The 21,736-nt window shown below is 41.2% G+C and overlaps 1 protein-coding gene across 3 annotated transcripts in view; it reads right to left on the reverse strand.

Annotated features, from left to right (window-relative positions):
* Window positions 1-244: 244 nt before the first annotated feature.
* The window catches only part of GPM6A (glycoprotein M6A), a 351,365-nt gene continuing 329,873 nt past the window's right edge, over window positions 245-21,736 (reverse strand). For all 3 annotated transcript variants that reach the window (XM_027077032.2, XM_027077030.2, XM_027077031.1), the window contains 4 exons: window positions 14,544-14,697; window positions 7,783-7,859; window positions 7,159-7,224; window positions 245-2,372 (listed from right to left, as the gene is read on the reverse strand). In XM_027077032.2, the coding sequence (XP_026932833.1) occupies window positions 2,220-2,372; window positions 7,159-7,224; window positions 7,783-7,859; window positions 14,544-14,697 (450 nt within the window). In that variant the 3' untranslated portion in view covers window positions 245-2,219. The remainder of the gene's footprint in view (window positions 2,373-7,158; window positions 7,225-7,782; window positions 7,860-14,543; window positions 14,698-21,736) is intronic.

The following is a 21,736-nucleotide window of genomic DNA, read 5'->3' on the forward strand; positions in this document are numbered from 1 at the left end:
ATTTGCTAAACCAAATGGCCTCCGAAATCTTTCCACCTTCGCCCTCCCCCCAACCCTCTGGCTTTTCTATGCTGTATGTCACGCAAAGAATTTTCAGTTCAAGGTTAGGTCAGCTCAACTGAGGTCATAAGCATCCTACGACGACAGTGTCCATTGCATCTGGAAAGAGGGTACACACAGAGGAGAGAGGAATAAACAAAACAAAGAAAAACACACACAAAAAACCACACTGCAGAAACTAATAATAAGTACACAAAGTACACAAGTGTATTTATTACATTTTGCAAGCACTTCGTTCTACATTTCAAAAACGCCACCATCGAGCTGTTGGCACATTTATGTACAAAACAGATTAATTGTAATGCCTGCTACAAAGCACTCTTTGTGAAAATACAAACTCTAATACCAGGAAAAAAAAAAGCCAAAAGCATCAACATCATTACATAAGTTTAAAAGACAGTTGTAAAAATCATCACAAACTGTTAAGACACAGAACTGAAACACTATAAGATAGAATTTTAAAGAAGCCCATTAATACTTTTGCTGAATATCTGTAATACTGCCTATATCAGAAAAAATGTTGAACCAGTAAGATAATCTACGTGTAAAAAAAAGAAAAGAAGCAAAACCCCAAATTAATTAAATTATACTACAGAATGCATAATCATGCCACAGATAACCCTAATAATACCCCTCTACCTACTACAAGAACTTGTGAAATTACGGATGATGCATGAGTGGTCATTGTACAAAGATTGTTTCACTCATAAATTTTATTAGAAATGCACTTACACTGAGAAAAGATTTCACAATGGTCAAATCAGTGCACAATACTACCTAATTTTTATACACTGACAAAAATGTCTTGTCAGGGCTACATCATTGTAAAAGACACTTTACAGCATTCTTGTAGCATTAGAAATAATCAAAAGAAGAGTCAAGGTTAAAACAAACACCAGTTTTGGTCCAGTAATACTGATTGCTTTTCTTTTTTATTCATTTGATATAGGTACTTCTTATAAATGATTATGAATGAACATTTGGTTAAAATGACTTCAAATAAAAACACAGATATATCACTACACTCGGGAGGGATACATTCTATAGTGGCCGCTGACCACGCTTTAAAAAACGCTACAGGTAAACCAACATAGATCGGAAGGCTGCAAGCAAAACTATTATATTAATGGAAGCCTTTTCAAATATATCATATACATCGGAGGGATAGTTTACAGAGGTGCAATCCGTTAAAACATTTTAAAGTAGGTAAAACAACTTCCGAGGGGTTAGTGTGCTTATTTTTAATATACCACCTTCATAAAGGTAATTAATGTTCCACATTAGCATATTAAAAGTTCCAATCCAGCCACAGCTTAAATCACAAAAAGGTCATTCTTCAATAGTTCACAGTAGTCATTTCCATTAAAATTGTCTCTATACTAAACTTGAAAAGGTAAGTCTGGTGTCACAATCTTAAAAAGGCAGCTAGCCATGCATTAGCGTCACTGTTTCTACGTGCTCACAACAGAAACATGAGTAATCAGAGAGAAATACCTTTTAAGTACATCAAGAAAAAAATACAATGTTAACAAAGATAAGAAGCACTTTTTTTTTTTTATTCCTACTCTTACAAATTTAGAAATTGCACCTTAGATTGATGAGAACATGAACCAGGGCCTGTCGTGACGTGGTCCCGGACCTCCAGACAGGATTTCCATATTACAAGAAGAGTCATCATGGTACCATCTGTCTAGTGTTCATAATGTACAGTGGTCCCTTTGAAGGTTACCTGTAGTTAAACTAGTTACCGAAATCAAAACTAAAAAGTATAAAAAGCTATTTTTCTTCTCAAAACATAAGAAATAATGCAAAAGGTGTTATGTATTAACACATGGGGAGTGGTTAAAAATCAAAGACATCTCTGCATGTGACAAGGTTAGTATCTTCAATCTTACGCAATTATTAAGTGAGTTTGAGAAACTGAAAACAGGAAAAGGCTGGATAGGAGCTTGTAGAAGAGATCTGATCACACCAATTTAACAAATTAGGAAGCCAGGTGCTCAACAACAAAGGATTGTGTTCAGGTGATTCATAAGTCACCCTACATATCATTGATGAGAAGCACTTCTGTATTTTATTTTTCAAAAGGTTGGATGGTTGGATGGCCCTTAGTTAAACACCAATGCATCTGAATGGCAGAAACGACTGGAAGGGCTTATTTATGTATATGCGTTGAGTCGCTCTTTGGAGCGAGTAGAGTGGATGTCATGAAGCTCTTGCTCCTCCTTGGACTTGATGTCCTCATATTTCTGCATCCGGCAGGCATCTTTCACGTAAGCCCAGTTGGCAGACAGAACCATAAGGTAGTGGACCTAATCAAAGACAGAAATAATTTATACTGGAAGGCTGTTCAGTGTCTTCAACGCACCTTGCTACCAGGGAAGAAATATTCAAGTTACAGACTTATATAGAATATGTTTGCTCATAAAACAGAAGCAAAATTTCTGTGGTGACAGAATCAATAATTATATTATCCCTGCTCGTGTGTCCAACTGTATGACAGTATTTTCTCAGCTCCCTTTTTTTCAGTATCTTTTTTTTTTTCAATTCTGGAGTATCCAAGGTTGATTCTTAATCTTTCTGTGATATTTCCTGTCCATTCTGTCCTCATTTACCCAAACGGAAAGATTATACATTTCATGTTCGTGTACCTACGTTTTCCAATCCGTAACAGAAAATAGTCACTTACACAGTTTGAGTCTAGACAACTTTGAATTAATGGGAGGATATATTATTGCCTGCTATGCAACAGAAAAAGGGACCATGGAACCCCCAAGATAAACCTGTGGATTGAATTATCAAGTTAACTTTCCATATGCTGAATTTTGTAGTTTCCCTTAGACTGTATACTACAAGAGAGCAAGCATCGGGTCCCATGGATTTTGTATGCTTTCATTCACAACAGAGCGCCATGTTCTAAAAGAAACTCCTGATCTGTCTCGAGTAATGAAGTTACTCAAGTAATGAAGGTCCTGATTTGACCTGAATGGACTCAGCTAGGAGATTACCTGTTTGTTTTTCCTTCTTTCCCTCACTCTTGGGCCATAGGGGAGGGCAGGCAGTTTTCCAAATGATGGATTTCAATGGATGAATATGAAAGAGAAACTGAGTTGCTCATGCTTTACTTGATCTAAATTTTAAAGGGTAGGCAATATTTTACCCATAGTTTAGTAAAATGGAACACTAAAATTTTGATTAGCCAGGAGTACGCCGAAAGACAGCAGGTAGGTTGGTTTTAGCAAAGTGCAGACATAAAAAATACAAAGTCAGTTCTAAATGGGCACTATTGCAGTAGGTTAAGGTAGTCAATAGGCAATAGAAAAAAAATGACTTTTGACACAGCAATATGGGAAAAGATGCACACCAATAAGAAGTTCCAGAATGTTCTATTTCCTCTGAAAGTTTGCATTTTGTTTAGTGGAAATTGTAAGCCACATGCAAGAAACAGCAGTGGGTTCTATCTTTTTACTCTGTGTCACTTGCATAGTGAAAAGCTTCATCACTACATACATGTAGACTGAACAGTTTCTATACATAACCAAATTCATGTGGCACTCTGCTGTTGTTGCTGTGAAAATATCAAGGGCTGTGCAGAGTGTTTAGCAAGAAGCAAGTACTTAATATATGTTTCACATGAATAAGTATATTTTTAGATGTACGAAAAATTTCCTTTTGAAGTCTGAGAAAATATGGCCCCTAAATTATTATCAAATATGTATGAGTGAAATACTCAAAAGAGCTTGAGTCATTCAGGTTCAGAAACTGACACTTTTCAGTAGGTCTTCAGACATTCCCTCTCATCTTAGGAGAACACACACTCCAGGCTTGTTACTGTCCCTCGGGAGGTGAGCAGCGGTCCCTGGATCCTGGTGCAAGGCCACGTGAACCACATCTGCTAATATCTACCTAACTTTCTAACATCTCTGAAAAATAATGGAGTGGATCACGTGTTAGTTTTTGTACAAATCCTCATGATCTTTGCCTTAAATCCTGGATGATGTTTTAAGTATTTTGGTAGAGAAGAATTTATCTCCATTTTCTCATCTCTAAAGTGGAAATAATGACAGCGGTATACTTTGAGCGTTGCAAGAGTTCGGGATGAAGTTAATGACCGTTGCTATATTACGACTACTGAATGTATTTGTGGATTTAAGCATTTGACAGTGCTTTCAACAGAGTGAGTTTAAAGAAATATTAGCTGATAACGGTATCATTGGTAATAGTGTTAGTACCAGGAACAGAAGCCGTAATTATTGTTATAGGATCCCTGTCTCCTAAAACCTAAACTATTATCAGAGCTAATAAATTGGAAATATGTACTGATGTCAATCAATAGTTAGGTGTTATGTATTTCTTAAGGAACTTATGCTTGGCATATATTTAGGTACCCAAAAGGATGCTTAGTACTTAAAACATAATATCCTAAATACTTGCAGCTTGATATAAAGTTTATATATAACTTAATGCCTAAATTCCTGCGAAGCACAGATTCCTTAAGAAATACATAATACCTAAATATCTATAATCGTGAGATGTTTTTGATAATAGATTCATTTCAGAGTAAGCATTTTTAGGGAAATTTAAATAACAGTATTCATTTAGACAGGTACTTTTCACCTACGTATGCCTAAAAGGCACGCATTTTTGCACAGAATTTTTCACACACACAGGTAGCAAATGCAAACAAATGCCCTATTACATACCTCCCTTCCAAAAGTGCTTTGGTAGACCTCTAATACATGACTGGATACTCGAATGTGCACAAGTCCCTAATAATCATCCGTCGCACAGGAATGTGTGTACGAACAGATGTTTCCTCTTATCCCATGGCCAGGCTGGGTGTCGCCTGGGACCATGAGTGTTTGGAACGTCACTGCCCAGAACATGTAATGCTTCCCCAGGGCATATTTAAGCACTGATTTTAGGCTGAGAATATAAAACCTTTGCTAACTGTTTCATTCTGATCCCTCCAATTAATTAGCCAATATGATCTTATTAAGCACCTCATATTCTGAAATAAAATTCCTATGTACAGGTTGGTATACTCAATCTAAAATGTTGAACAATTAGTATGATATGAAATTAAAATGTCTGAAAACTCACTTTAGCACTGACAGTCATTTTTTGTTATTTTTAAAAATAATTTTTAGCAAAGCAGAATCAGATCTCAATACATAAGTGTTCATAAAGTCATTAAAAATAACTAGTCTGGAAATGGCTCATTAGCTCCTTAGCACTGATTATTCTTCGTTTTATTCTTTTTTAAAAAATATTTATTTTTGGGAAAGTGAAAGCAGCAAAAGGGCACAGAGAGGGGGACAGAAGATCCGACGCTGGCTCTGCACTGACAGTCTGACAGCAGTAAACCCAATGTGGGGCTTGATCTCACAAACCACGAGATCATGAACTGAGCTGAAGTTGGATGCTCAACCGACTGAGCCACCCAGGTGCCCCATTCCTAGTTTTATTCTTTGACAAGAGATAAAACACTCTCATTTAAAAAATATTTTATTATTTTTACACTTATTTGTTTTTGAGAGACAGAGCACAAGTGGGGGAGGGGCAGAGAGAGAAGGATACAGAATCCAAAGCAGGCTCCAGGCTCCGAGCTGTCAGCACAGAGCCTGACGCAGGGCTCGAACCCACACACTGTGGGATCATGACCTGAGCCGAAGTTGGACGCTCAAACGAGTGAGCCACCCAGGCACCCCTAAAAAATTTTTTTAATGTTTATTTATTTTTGAGAGAGAGACAGAGTGTGAGTGAGGGAGAGGCAGAGAGAGAGAGGGGGGCACAGAATCCGAAGCAGGCTCCAGGCCCTGAGCTGTCAGCACAGAGCCGACACAGGGCTCGAACTCACGAACTGTGAGATCATGATCCGAGGCGAAGTTGGACGCTTAACCAACTGAGCCACCCAGGCACCCCAAAACACTCTCGTTTTTAAAAAAGGGTTCCTTTTGCCAACACATGAGAACCTATGTTGGCACCAAATTAATTCATTTTTTGCATATCGCATTGGCTATATTTGTGAGGTTACTGGGAACCTTCTGGAGTTCTATACTACTTTATTTTTGGACTATGATTTTGTACACAAGGATGCAGAAATAAGGACTGAAGGGCTTGGCTGCAAAACTATTACCGAGGCTCCAAGTATCTGCCCACTGTTGGTATCTACTAGTCCAGTGAGCAAACCAGCCGTCACAGTGAGGTACGAAGTGTGGGCATCTGGAACACGGCAGATCTACCAAACTCTGCGTGAGCCTCACTTTAAAAACTTGTGATTAATATTTCTGGACAAAATTAGATGTGAAAGAAATGACAGTAAAACTACCGAGGTCTGTGTTAAGAAGAATAAATTAATTCTTTTTTCATAAGTGACTCAATGTGGCTTTTTCATGTTCTTAAATAAGGAGGAGAAAAGGATAATGTAAGTCAAGCAATTGATTAGGGGACTTAGAATTCACACTGATAAATACCTCTATGATACAGACAGGATTTTCTTTCCTTTTTTTTTTTTTTTTTTTTTACATGTATTTATTTTTGAGAGACACAGAGAGAGAGAGACAGAGAGACAGAGCGTGAGCAGGGGAGGGGAAGAGAGAGAGGGAGACACAGAATCTGAAGCAGGCTGTAGGCTCCGAGCTGTCAGCACAGAGCCCGATGCGGGGCTCAAACCCACCAACTCGGAGATCCATGACCGGAGCCAAAGTCAGAGGCTTAACTGACTGAGCCACGTAGGCACCCCACAGAGAGGATTTTCTATGTTAAACAGTAACCTAATATCTGCAACGCTAATGAATTTACTTATTTTTGTTAATGTTGCCAATATTACTGAGTGTTTGGATCCTTAAACTGCTGGCCAAATACTATCCCAATAGTAACGACAATACTTTTTCAGGTGAAGCCTTGTTTTTCACTTATTTATGGGCCCATTGTTTCTCCCTCCCCCCCCCCCCCCCCCCGGCCTTTTGTTTTACTGATATTCAAATAAATAGGATTCGTGTGGGCTTCAGGATGGGAGACAAAATTTCATCTCTACAAGTAAATAGCTTTCTCATACAAATTGAAAAACCAAGCCTCAGAGCTCTGGGGTCTTACCATCGCAATAACAGCTGCCCCAGCCCCAGCCAGTGCCACAATGAACAGGTGGAAGGTCATGTTCAGCTGCAAAGGAAACCGCAGAGAATCAAAACACGTGCCAGGATTACAAGCAGAAGAGAGGTCAGGACTGCTGCTGTCTGACGAATAAGAACTTTGTCCATCTTTAACAAGAGTGTACTTAGGATAACTCGCTTACTCAATCCAAAAAACATTATGCCAGTATCTTTTCTCCTGCAAATTATTTAAATCTTGGCAACTGAATCATTTCAATATAATTTTATTACAAAGATGAGGTCCTGATTAATAATGATGGTTTTCCGTGATCTTCTAACAACATAAGGCTGCGTTCAATCTTTTTAAACATAACAGCAAAAACGTTGAACTTTCATTAAAATGGTACTTTCTAGAAAAAATATATTTGTTATAATGTGTACTGAAATGGACAGGGAACTTCATTCATATTCATTCTGCAGTCCCCCTGCATAGCATCACTGTGAGTAAAATTGCCTCTGAGAGAAAAAGGGGACCATTTGATATAGATTTAATGATATATTTTTCAAGTTATATATTTTTCAAAGGAAGGTAAAATTTGGACGATATAACCAGCTTAGAAACATTTACCTCAGTGGATTCGCACATCCTCAGGAAATTCTCGGAGACGGTGCAAATTTTCTTTTCCTCTCCAATTGTTACAATCCCTACAACATGGAGAAAATCATAGCTTAGCTTATAAATGTTTTCAAGAGCCCAGAGAGAGAAAAGGAATCTTAGGCTGATAAAATCTAGGCAAGTTCCATTTTGTGCTATAGTATGGTGGAAACATTCTTCCTCAGCTTTTATTGCTGGATAATAATTATACACAGAATTATGAATGGAAGATCAAAACTATTTCGCCTGCAAGCGACGTAAAACATTTTCAGTCTGAATTCAATTGGACCTTGCCACCGGATCTACACATTCAATTGTGGCTAGTTGATTGGTTTGGTCCATTAATGTAATGGTGTAGGCATCACAATTATGTTGATAACTGTGTCCCAGACTGTGCTGAAGTCTGGGTCTAAATTTATTCTGCTGGTACAATGCTTCTGGCAAGTCTATAAAAGCATATTGCCCAAAGGATTCATTTTTCTCTGCTAATATTGAAAACAGTGCTATTAGGAGGGAAAAATAAAAAAAAATACTATAATTTCACTCCTATTCACCCTTGCTCCAGTTGGTTTATGGATCCACTGCATGAGAATCACTTGGGAAATTATCAAAAATCTGTATTTCTGAACGGCACCACAGAACTGTTTAATCAGAATCTAGGAGTGCTTGCAGGAGTCTTGCATTTTTGGGAAGCACATAGCTGATACACCGCGACACATCTCATTTTACAGAAGAGAGATGGAGATGATCCTAAAACGGGTCTCTGATATTGTACTGAGACCTACTGAAGCATTAAACATATATACATATAAAGGAGAAAAACCCCTCAAGTTCTGAGCAAACTAATACCTAAGCTTTTAGCACTGCCTGCTCTTTATTTAATTTAATATGTGTATACATTCACGTATTCTGGCTTTGAGCTAGTCCGTCGGATGCAGTCCATTCTCTGTGACCTTTCCTTTCTGCCCAGATGGCACTATAGGGGAGGGGAAGTCAGAACTCCCCAAGACGCATCACCGTTGAGGAAGCGTCCTCGCAGGCGTCCTTCTCTGTGCCCATCTTCCCAGACTTCATCCGGGTGGGATACCTAGGCTGTGCACGCATTTCCTCACCTGGGTCTTGGTTCACCTTTGCAGCAAAACTCCTAGAAAGCACTGACTACGCTCGCTGCTCGCAATTCGCTTCTCTTCCTTTCTACTTAACCCTCTCCTGGCAGATTTTGCCTCAACTCTCAGCAATGACCTACACATAATTAGAACCAAAGATGAACACTACGATCTCCTCTTCCTGGCCAGTCAGCAGCACTGGGGGGGCAGCTGATGGCTCCCTCTCCTGCAGGCTCGCTTCATTAGGTTCCCCAAATCTACGGACTCCTGCTTCTGTCTTTCCATTCTAGGTCTCTCTAGGACCTGGTTCCCGGGAGCGCCCACTGCGCACACCTCGGTCGTCGTTGGCCCGTGCCGATCTCACGGAGTGTCAGAGCTTCCTAAGTATTATCAGCGCCTCCTAAATCCAGACAGCCAGCCCCATACCTCCCTCCTGAAGTCAAGGCTCATTTACCAATTTCTTAGCTGACAGCTCTATTTAGATTCCTAAGAAGTCTCTAAAAAGCAGCATCCTCGAAAGTGAACTCTGGCCTCCCTTGCCTGCCTCACTCCCATGCGAGCTCTTCTTGTAGGCTTCTGGGCTCATGTGACAGCAAGTCAATCTTCCTGGGGGGCCCGGCAACAAGTGTGTCCCTCCCTGAAGCCTCTTTTTCTCTCAAACCCACACGCCCACCCATCAGGGCGCTCTGCAGTCCCCGTCTTGAAAAAACAGCCAGGCCCTCAGGGCTCCTGCAAGAGTGTCACCTGACTTCCCTGCTTCCACTCCTGTGACAGTCCGTTCTCCCGACGGTGGCCAGAGCGACGCTTCTACACTGTAAAGGGGGATCTTCTGCCAAAACCCTCCCATATTCACTACTTCCTCAGAATAGAAGTCTCTAAAACTTGACACCCTGCAGTGTGTTCATCATGGAGTGCCGCGACTCCCCCAGACCCATCTCCGTCTGATCCCCCTGCTTTCCCGTTCTACTTCAGCCACACTGGCCTCTCTGCTGTGTGTTGAAGACACCAGGCATGGCGCCCAGACGTCTTGGTAACTTTGCCTGAATCTTCCCTCCACAAAGAATATTCCCATGACTCTAACATCTTTCCAATAACAGCTATTCGGTGAAGCCTTCCTCCGTCACCTTTAAAATATTATATAACGCAACCCTTCCACTCAGTCTCCAGTACTCCTGACGCTATAAACATTGATATAAAAAATATATAGTCCATAATTTTGTGATGTAACTACCACATATCACAAATATACACATTACAAATTAAGTATAGTTTTCAAATGCACATTGGTGTAATATGAAGCGATGAAAATGAGCAAGCGTATCTGAGATGTGCTTTGGTGCAAATCTGAAAACTTGATTATTTTGATTCACACGGATCTGTCGATGAATGGCCAAATTGGCCTAACCCCCACTTAAGTATATTATTCAGATTTACTAATTTTTCTAAATACTGAATACATTTACACATATTTTATCCACCAGATGCACAAAAGTCCTTAACTAAAGTATGTACACAATGACACTTCCAGTTTCTTACAAACAACTTAGGACTGTACAAGAGAAGCAGCAAGATACACACTGCAAGGAGAGATAATGGTGAGAATTTGAGGCATCAGAGTTGCAGCCGTGAGCTTCTTCTATGTTTTTTTTAAAATATTTTTTTAACATTTATTTATTTTTGAGAGGGGGGAGGGGCAGAGAAAGGGAGACAGAATCCCATGCAGGCTCTGCGGCGTGAGTGCAGAGCCCGACGCGGGGCTCGAACTCACAAAATGTGAGATCATGAAGTGAGCTGAAATTGAGTCAGCTACCTAACTGACTGAGCCACCCAGACACCCCTATTTTTTTTTTAATGTCCTTTAAGCTGTGTAAATAGAAGCGGTATACTTCTGGCTTTCTAAGAATTGGTTATGTCTGAAATAGGGAAAACTTTCAGAGAAAATCATGCCTCATGTCCGTTACTTTGATCATTGAAGTAATGAAAGCCTCTTAGAGGTTCCTGGACAGCAGAAGCACCACCACTCAAGATGTAAATTCTTATGAAGGAAATTGCAAGCTAGAGGTGGAGGGAAGCAGAATGAACAGGTATTAGGATGCTATGAACCCTTAAGGGTGATCGGAAATTAACTCCCTACTAGCAAATATAAATGCTTAATTTTCAAAGACTTTACCATTTACATTACCAGTTTTAAAGATGATAGAATATCTAAAGTATCATTTTCTAGCTTATGTAGGCTACCCACATTCCTTGGCTCCTGGCCTCTTTTCTCCACCCTCCTAGTTAGCAAAACTGCATCTCTCTGTGCCTTTCTTCAGAGGTCCATCTCCTTCTGACTTCTCTTCAGCCTCTTCCACTTTTAAGGACTCTTGTGATTACAGGGGCCCATCCAGACCATCCAGGACAATTAGCATGTTTTCGGATTAGTAATCTTCATTCCATTGGTAACCTAATTCCCCTGGACAGGTAGATTTTTACTTTTTGACATGGAGATTTTTGTCTTTCAAAACTGAGCAGTGCTTAGGGGCGCCTGGGTGGCGCAGTCGGTTAAGCGTCGGACTTCAGCCAGGTCACGATCTCGCGGTCCGTGAGTTCGAGCCCCGCGTCAGGCTCTGGGCTGCTGGCTCAGAGCCTGGAGCCTGTTTCCGATTCTGTGTCTCCCTCTCTCTCTGCCCCTCCCCCGTTCACGTTCTGTCTCTCTCTGTCCCAAAAATAAATAAACGTTGAAAAAAAAATTTAATAAAAAAAAAAAACTGAGCAGTGCTTAAACATAACAGAAGCTCAACAAATATTTGTCTGGCAAAAGTATGAATAAGCAAGTGAAATGAACTTTTACTGGAAATCAGATCAAAACAAGCTGCTCCTGTTACAGGGTGTGGACGTGCTAGACGAGAGGGAAGGTTGGTTATAAGGCTAAGAGGAGAGCGCCACCTGCTCTGGACCACTCTCTCCCTGTGGTTGGCCCCAAGGGAGTTTCATCAAACAACGAGGGTTTAAAAAAGCACAGTTTTAAATTCTGGATCTAGATGATATTATGGGGACCAGTGTTAACAATTTATGAAAACAAATTCACTAAACTAAATCCCTAATGCATTCAATGTCATTATACTGCTGTACGTATACTTGAAAAGCAACAGAAGTAACTATGAAAGCACTAAAAATTAAAATTGCAAGACAAATTATTTCATGACTAATTTTGAAACATGGCCAACCCTGATAGGACTAACCATCTTTAAATTCCACAGGTGTATGAACTGCATAGTGCCCCAGCTTCCCATTCGATCTGCATGCCATATATACATTCATCTCATGCAGGGGAATGAACAGTGAATTGCAACTAGAAACTAAGCAGGCACAGCAGCCGCTATGTGACGACAGCACCCACCATGCAGCCCAAAGACCTTGACCCCTAAGAGAGAAGATACCACCTAGATGTAATGAGACAACTTCGCAAAACGAGGGAAATTGATTTATAGCATATTCTTTTCCACCTGATCACTTTTTTTGAGAACATTAGTACATGTCTGTACTGATCATAATCCAGACCTGGACGAGTGTCCGTTTCTATGCTGATGCCCCTTGATAACTTGACTGCTACGTGTACATTCAGGCTTCTTATTAAGGGTGTGTTTTTCGGAAACCAAATAAATGCCATCCAGGCAGTAGATTCTGTATTGAGGGCAAACACAAAGATATAATAGCTGATGCAAAAGATTGCATGGCATCTGAAAAGTGCCTTCTCTTCCACAGCATGGATAAGAGTTAAATTAGAATAAATCTTGATAACTATGTCATAAGCTGTGCTAAGGTTCAAAGAGCAGCTTTAACCCTCGTCAGGGTTTACACCTACCAGAAGTGTGGCCCAGACAATATCTGGGACACACTCTACCAAAAAAAATTGCCTGTTTACCCCAAATTGAAACTTCACTAGGTGGCCCGTATTTTAGGTGGCAACCGTGTCTGAGAGACCGGTCACCTCTCTTCCAATTTCCAATCTGCAGATCAGCAGAATAAAAGACATCGAGGGGGAGGGACTGAAAGGAGGGCCATGTTTTCCAAGCAGCTGTTCTGGTGGCCTCCAACTGCTGTCGCCGACGTTCTCTTCCTGTGTTCACGTGGGACATGATTCCAAGATTGAAACCTCTCCAGGAGAAGAGCTGTCCATATTCCCTCTGCTGTCTTCTTGCCAAGAACTTCATCCACCGAGCAGATGCTGCTTTTTATTAGGATCAGGATTCTGGCTTTCAGGATGGCGAGCGGGCCACAGCTTTGGAACATGCAGCTGGCTGGGTTGGACAGTGGTGCTGTACCCTACAACCTGTCTAGAGCACCCCCAAAGAGCCACAAGGCCTGCGGACAGTACCCAGTGAAATGTTCCCCGCTTTCCCGAAGTATGTGGAGACCTCATTAGAGAAAATCTTAGGGAGCATTCCCAGATGTTCATGGCTTAGATTTTAATAGCCTGTCCCTGGGGAAAAAAACCACGCAAATGTGTGGGTCTCCAGGTCTTTTGTAAATTTTGTAGCTGCCATGTTTTTTTTTTATGAACGGGGGACTAGGATTCCAAATAGGTTAGGCCAGACTGGATCCACTTCTCCACATTCGTCTGTCAACAGGACAGAGTTGTGTGCCGACTTGTAATTACCAGACTCCGAAACCAGACGGCCTGGGTTTGAATCCCAGTGCTGTCACTTACTAGTTGGATAACCTTGGGGAACTCATGTAACCTCTCTGTGCCTCAGTTTTGTCATTTATAAAGAGGATGATAGTAGCGTCCACTATGTAGAATTGTTGTGACAGTTGTTGACAAACAAGTCCACGTGGACAAAACCATCAGAATAGGATCCGTGTATCACAAGCTCATCTACACGTATGAAACTCATTTTATCACATGAGGTTTTAGCCCTAAACAAAAATAACCAAAGAGGACTGTTGATTGGCTTAGGATTCTTTGATTTTCTAATATTATATGCTAACTTGTTCTGCCTTATTTCAGAAGCCAGTGCAACACGTATTTATTAGATGGTCTTCACTCTAGATTTCACAAATTGTATAGTTTATCATGGGAGAATAAAAGTAGATGCAAGCACCGCGGCACCTGGATGGCTCAGTCGGTTAAGCCTCCGACTTTGGCTCAGGTCGTGATCTCATGGTTCATGAGTTCGAGCCCCACGTCGGGCTCTGTGCCGACAGCTCGGAGCCCGGAGCCTGCTTCGGATTCTATGTCTCCCTCTCTCTCTGACCCTCCCCCGTTCATGCTCTGTCTCAAAAATAAACATTAAAAAAAAATTAAAGAAAAAAGTAGATGCAAGCATCACATCAAGTCTAGAAAAGTACAAAGGAATCAGATTGAGGGCATCACAATTATTTCATGCCAACACCAGGAAACACAACTTGACAGCCCGTTCAAACACACACATTGTATATTCATGTTATGAGATCAACTTCCAATCTCTCTTAAATTCCTACTTATGTGAATTTAAAAGGAATGTCTTGAAAGTGAATACTGTGACACATTTATCTCTTTGCTAGAAGAAGTAATCATGGCTCCAAAGTGATCTGCAATATTCCAGACACAGTCATTTAGGCTAAGACAGTACGAGGCCTTGTTTTAGTTAGAGATCCACCTACCAAACTGACGAAGGTCCAGGCAGAGGTTCGCTCCCTCCACTAAGGTGGTGTTTCGGCAAATGGTCCACAGGTTGAAGTACATGTAAACTGGCAGGGAGGTGAAGGCCGTGACTCCCAGCCAGGCCAACATGAAAAGGTAGGTCAGCATAATGAACTGCAACAGAGAGAGAGTCGAGAGAGAGAATGTGCAAGTTACTGGAAAAGAAGAGCTTTGGGACTAATCTAGAAAACCCAATTCGAAGGGGTAAGTGCCCTCGTGCGCAGATCATTATCACCAACACCTTAGGAAGTGGGCCACGGGAAGCTGAGAGAGGAAGTGCGTTCCTGTGAACAACCTGCTGGCAAATTGCATCACAGCAGAGGTGACGAACAAAGGAAGGAAGGAGCCTTCTGCGTCTTTATGTCTGTTTCATTCATGTATTTGTCTCAAAAATCTCACCTCACATTTTTTAGAAAATATTACCTGCTATATTTAGAGGGAGGTCTGCAAAGTTAAAATGTCAATAAATTAAGAAAACATTTTTTACATTTATTTATTTTTGAGAGACTGAGCACAGGTGGGAGAGGGGCAGAGAGCGAGGGAGACACAGGATCCGAAGCGGGCTCTGGGCTCTGCGCTGTCAGCGCAGAGCCCGACGTGGGGCTTGAACCCACGAACCGTGAGCTCATGACCTGAGCCGAAGTTGGACGCTTGACTGAGCCACCCACGTGCCCCAGAACGTCAATAAATTTATATTACAACTAAATGGGCATCATTCACATAATTATGTAAGCTGCTTAGTCATGTTTACATTTAATATTGTAAATGGGGTAATTCTCAAGTCATTTTAGCATTAATGATATACAAGTGTGTACTTCTTTTCGGATTTCTGTAAAGTTTAAGTCTGAAGTCTTTTTTCATGAATATTAATTTTACTCTCGCTATAGAAACATGCTAAAATGTCATTTTTCCGCTTGAACCTAAAGGGGCTTTTTTTTTGCTTACTTCAGAAACATTTTTAGTATTTATAAAACGCCAAAAGAGGCTGTTCAGATGCCCAGATATAGTTGAACAAGAGACTTCGTTTCAGCATAAGTTAAATGTATTTTGGATTTAAGCACGACTTAGATGCTGGATAAAAAGACAGATGCCCACATTGGTAGGTGGATGGAGAGCTGGTAAAAGATAGATGTACGCTTCACATTACTTATCAACTATTTAATCCGTATTATCTACATATAAAATTGTCTACATCAATATACACCCTGAATTGTCCAAGCTAAGACTTGGATTCAGATATGACCGGAGAAGAACAAGTCTAAGTCACAATCCCCTGAGGTTTAAGTGAAGGCTTGAATGTACACGTTAATACAAACCGATTATATTTCTCAATGCAAGTGGTGTGCCACTGGACTTATTAGCAGATTTCCCATGATCACAGGAGAAATCCATTACATGAAGTACCCACGTACATAAACACCAACTAGAAACAGAGGATGAAAGCAGAGAGGCTCCTGGGAGTGGCCACGTTATTGTTATGTGGTGTTAATTCATCATACTCAGGTATCAGAGATTAAAATCCATATTATCCCTGAAAAGTAGCCAAAGAAGAAAGTCACTCCTGTAACAAGCGTTCTGCTACAACGTGTGGTTCTTCTCATTTGAATCCTGTGTCACCGAGTAAGACTATAGCCTTCTCTGCCATCACTCATGTCCTGACCTTGTTACCAAGTCACTGTCCAGCCAGAGAAAACAAGAAGGAAGAAAAAAACCCAGGGAAGAGTTTTCAGACCTACGCTGCTATCCACTTTTCAATGGCTGACTCATACATTTATCCATTCCTTCCATCCACACACGGTGTCAGCAACCAGCAGCAGCCCTCACACTGCTCTGCGCCCTGGGGATGTCCAGCGGGGAACCCAGTTTTCTGACTGCAGGGGACGTGCAGGCTGGTAGACTTCAGACTCATACAGTGTGACACATCCTCGCAGGTAACTCACATAGCAACGTGCTCCCTCAATCTTCAGTTTTGTTTCTTGTGATTGTATTTTGTACATGTCCCCAAAAGGGATATGATTTTACTTCCTCCCCTTCTCTCTCCCAACCCAACCACCCTTAACTATATCTTCCGATCAAAACTGGAGGGTGGAAAGAGATGTGTGTGCGGTTTGCATGTGCATTTCCACGTGTTCAAGATGAGGATCCAAATTCACATCCTAAGAGCGATCCACTCCAAATTGTATCACCTTCTTATCTGTGTATGCCGTGTATTGTGAGCCTGTGCACTTTACAGCATGAATTGTCTGAAAAGCGGCACCTTCTGAAAAATTTCCTGATGATTGTACCGTATTTATATAATCAGACTCAGAACATGGGATGACCAGCACATGTGAACGTAGGTATAAGGGTGAAATTGTATTTTTAATCCTATAAACGTAACTCTATTAGCAAATACGGCAATAGAATTCTATTTGAAAGTGTCTGAAATGTGGTCCTTGGACACCAAAAGCTAAGTTTCTATAGATACGTGGTTCCCTTCTGAGTTTCAAAGGCACCTTGTAGAAGACTTTTGAAGAGAAACAGTAGTGTATTCTGGCTTAACTTGAACATGTCAAGTCACATTTTCAAAATGACAATACAGAATAAAATAAATACACTGTACGGAACGAAATCTCTTATTCAACTCTATTAATTCCTTTGGCGAGAGTTATGGAGAGTTATGAGTTCATGATTTCAGTAAAATCTCAGAGAAGTGAAACTCATGTAGTAATTCTCAGAATACATATTAAAGTAACACTTTTGAAAAATGATAAACTTGGTGTCACTGTCATGTTAGAGCTTATGCACCTGTATTAAAGTTGTGTTGTGATTAATATAGAAATTAATGGGATTAAGGATAGTAGGGAATTGGTACAACAAATATGAAAAGAGTCAAGATAAAGCCAATGAGACCGGAGATCAAACCTGTCTCCTATAAACTGGCAAATGTCGCAGGATTTCAGAAACCCAGAACGTACTTAAATACGTACTTTCTAATAACACTGCTTAATCTCCATTCAAATCTGACTTCCTGTTAGCCTCTACTCGGCAATACTAATGGTTGGAGAATTTGAAGAGTCAACATCTAGTTTAGCAATGCCCTTGAACTATGATTTGGCAGACATAATTATACCTTTACATTGAAGATGAAACAAAGCCAGGTCTAAAAATGTTAGAAAATAAAACCTGTTGAATATTAACTTATTTAAATCACCGAAGGAGGGGCGCCTGGGTGACCTAGTTGGTTAAGCATATGACTCTTGGTTTTGGTTCAAGTCATGATCTCGCAGGTCATGAGTTCAAGCCCCGCTTCGAGCTCTGTGCGGACAGTGCAGAGCCTGCTTACAGTTCTCTGTCTCCCTCTTTCTCAGCCCCCTCCCCGCTCACACTCTCTCTCACTTAAAAATAAATAAATAAACATTAAAAAAATAAATCACTGAAGGAACTGGAGTAAATAGCCTTTAACAGCTATTTACTCTTTAACAGAATTATTAAAGTTTATATCACTTTCACAATTATTTCGTCTTGCTCAACAAGTACTTAATGAGGGCCTAATACGTGTAAAAATATATCAGAGGATTTCAGTCACAGAAAGCAATAAACACTTACCCCTTATTTTTCTCACAAGAAAACAAATATTCCTAGATGTGGAAATATCTAGATGTGGAAATCTACACAATATCTGGTCTTAAAACACACTTGATTGTCTATGGTAAACATTGTGTCTGACTCTACGAGAGAGAAAGGGAAATATTTCTTGGGTAATCTTTATTTTTTCTCTTTTCTGGAACTGGAATGAAGCAAATAAACAGATGAAGTTCACTGGGCCGTGTGGCTGCTAGCTCCAAATCTGTCAGTTCTCATGGCCTTATGCACCCAGTCTAGGTGACAAAGGTCTGCTGAGCCTCAAAGTTTCCATACGTTAAGAATGCTCTGTGTACCGGGGCAACTGGGCGGCTCAGTCAGTTAAGCGTCTGACTTTGGCTCAGGTCATGATCTCACGGTCCGTCGGTTCGAGCCTCACGCCAGGCTCTATGCTGACAGCTCAGAGCCTGGAGCCTGCTTCAAATTCTGTGTCTCCCTCTCTCTCTTCCCCTCCCTGGCCCACGCTTGGTCTTTCTCTCTCAAAAATAAATAAAATAAACATTAAAAAGGAAGAAAAAGAATGCTCTGCGTACCAGCACCCATTCACCTTCAACACCGCTAATCTGTAGATTTGATGCAAGTCATTTTCCCTTCTTTGCCATTTGATTCTATTCTGTAAGAGGGCAGAGGCTGAGGGATTTGTCCAGCACCAACATGCCACTCACCGATGTGTCCCCAACCTAAATGTCACATTTGTTTAGCCATAAAGGGGGATTTATAGCACATTGATTAAAGGCACAGGCTTCTGAGCTGGATGGAGTCTGACTGCTCTTTATGCTGCGGTGTCTGCCTTTGTAAAATGAGAACACCTGCAAAATTGATCTCACATGATTTAGCGAGGCTGCAAAGAGGTAACACATAAAAATCATTTAGCAAAGACTGTGGCTCTTAAGAAGCACAGACAAAACATTAGCTGTCTTCGTGCGAGAGCATTATTGTGATCACTGCCACTACTATCAAAATATACGTTTTTCCTGAATGATAGGACCGTACAGAATAAGGGAATTAGACTTTACTTCACGTGTGGAGAAAATAAAAAGGAGGAGAAGTTCTCGAGTCTGGGCAAGTTATTCAAAGTGGGCTCCCACTCGAGAAAGGCTCTAGAAAGCGTGGAAACCACCCCAAAACTGAAGAAATGTTGTTAGTGGAACTCCTTGGGGGAGAAAGAAGCCGTCTTGATTCACATTTTCATGATTTGCCATTGTAGATCTCAAGGCTAATTCATAGCCTTGAGAACGGGGAACATGATACGCGGCTGGAAGCACAGCGCTTCAGCCGCTGCAGGCCACGCAGAAGTCCCCGGGAGGGTAATCAGCATGCCTTCGCTGCATCCTGTCTATCTCGGTTTCTTTCGGTCCCAGGGGTTTTTTCAAAAGCTTCCTTTGAAGGTGCTGTTCACTGTAGAATGGGACTTACCATTCAACAGGTTTAGATTCCAAGTGGATTGGGACACTTTGAAGCCCGTGGTGGCCGCTACTTTGCGGGCCGATGGACGGCGTGACTTTGGAAACCACCACAAGGACTCACACTTGCTGTCCCCGGCACGCTACAAGGCCAGAACTCTCAGGGCTGACAGAAGATATCTTTGCTGTGAGAAAGTATTTTCATGACGCCCAATCCATATGTGTTGTTCTAAGAAAGGCACAAAATAACTTTTTTTTTTTTTTTGGAATTTTGAGCGCATACCCGTCGTATTTCAGGGCGTAGCAGTTCGGGGTCACAAAAGTACCCAAATTAAACAAGCAAAAAATATAATTCTATCTTCCTATTTAATGTTTGATCTTAGAATCTGATAATTACCCACAATGAAGGATTATTCAAATTGATCAAGTGTAATCCAAGGTTAAAACAAAAAATCTCTGTATGTAATAAAATTCTCATAATTATCAGTAGTTTATTTCTAGCTTTCCATTGCTAGTAACATGGCAGATGCTATTCTGTCACCTGAGGATTAAATAAATCATGGGGCGCCTGGGTGGCGCAGTCGGTTAAGCGTCCGACTTCAGCCAGGTCATGATCTCGCAGTCCGTGAGTTCGAGCCCCGCGTCAGGCTCTGGGCTGATGGCTCAGAGCCTGGAGCCGGTTTCTGATTCTGTGTCTCCCTCTCTCTCTGCCCCTCCCCCGTTCATGCTCTGTCTCTCTCTGTCCCAAAAATAAATAAATGTTGAAAAAAATAAATAAATCAATGAACTACTCTCCTTCTCAACAGAGGAATAATGGACAGACAACATACCAGTATCAGGTGTATGGCATGATGATTTGATATTTACATGCACTGTGAAATAAACGCTCACTATAACCAGTAAGTCCAGTTAACGTCTGCCACCAGGCATGGTCACGTTGTTTTTTCTTATGATGAGAACTTTCATGAGCTACTCCCTGCACAACTTTAAAACGCACAATATCATATCATCAACTATAGTCATCGTGCGGGCAGAAATAGCTTGGAGCCCAGATGTACTGTGATGGAGGAGTCTCACTACGTGGACATTAGTTGGGGGGAGCCCAGCCTCTCATAGTGGTTTTCGGCCATGGCCACACAGGGGGACCATCTGGCGACTGTGAGAAAGAGATGCCCCAGGCCTTGCCCGTGCAGATTGTATCTATATTTTAAAAAAATCTCTGCAGGTGATTCTAACGGACATCCGGTGTGAAGGGCTACTGCTCTACGCGAATCAATGAAGCGCTCATGAGCACATGTGATGTGAAGGCTTCTTTGACATCCATCTTTAGGCTCTTCGGAGCAGTACATCTGAAGTGCAAAAAGGTAAAGTGGGGACGATTTGCCAGAAATTTATGCCAGTGTCAGCCAAATGCACGCATGAATGAGGCACTGGACAGAAACCAAATTTCTAAACCAGGGTTTCTCAACTTCAGCACTATGGAAATTCGGGGCCAGCAAATTCTTTACGGGGGAGTGTCCTGTGCACAGCAGCACGGTTAGCGGCATCCCTGGCCTCAACCCACCAGATGCCAGCTCTGCAGCTGCCCACTACTCAACGTCCCCAGCGGGGAAAAGAGCCCCTGCTTGAGAACCGCAATTCTAACACGAAGAAATGCTAAGTCAAAGAAAAGCAAGCAAATCAATACCGGAATATGCTACCACTACACAGGCAAAATGGAACAGCACTAGCAATACTGAACTCAGAAGACTCTCGAAAGTACACACCGTGTGAAGTTGACGGCAGAAAAAAAAAATCACGTAACATGATGTAAATTAACTTGAAAAGATGCAATCATCATCATCTTACTGCCATCATTATGGCCCCAAACTACCTATGCACAAGTAGTGATCAGAAAATTGTTCTAAAAACTATTTGCTATGTGTATAGCAGCTTTATTCATAATTGCCAGAACTCGGGAGAAATGCAGATGTGCTGGAGTCAGTGAATGGATAAATCAGCTGTGGTCCATCCAGACCCTGGAGTATTCCTGAGGACCAAAAAGAACTGAGCTATCAAGTTACGCCAAGACACGGAGGGAAGATTAAAAATGCTTATTACTAAGTGAAAGAAGCCAAGCTGAAAAG

Source organism: Acinonyx jubatus, chromosome B1 (assembly GCF_027475565.1).
Source record: "Acinonyx jubatus isolate Ajub_Pintada_27869175 chromosome B1, VMU_Ajub_asm_v1.0, whole genome shotgun sequence".
Taxonomy (NCBI): Eukaryota; Metazoa; Chordata; class Mammalia; order Carnivora; family Felidae; genus Acinonyx; species Acinonyx jubatus.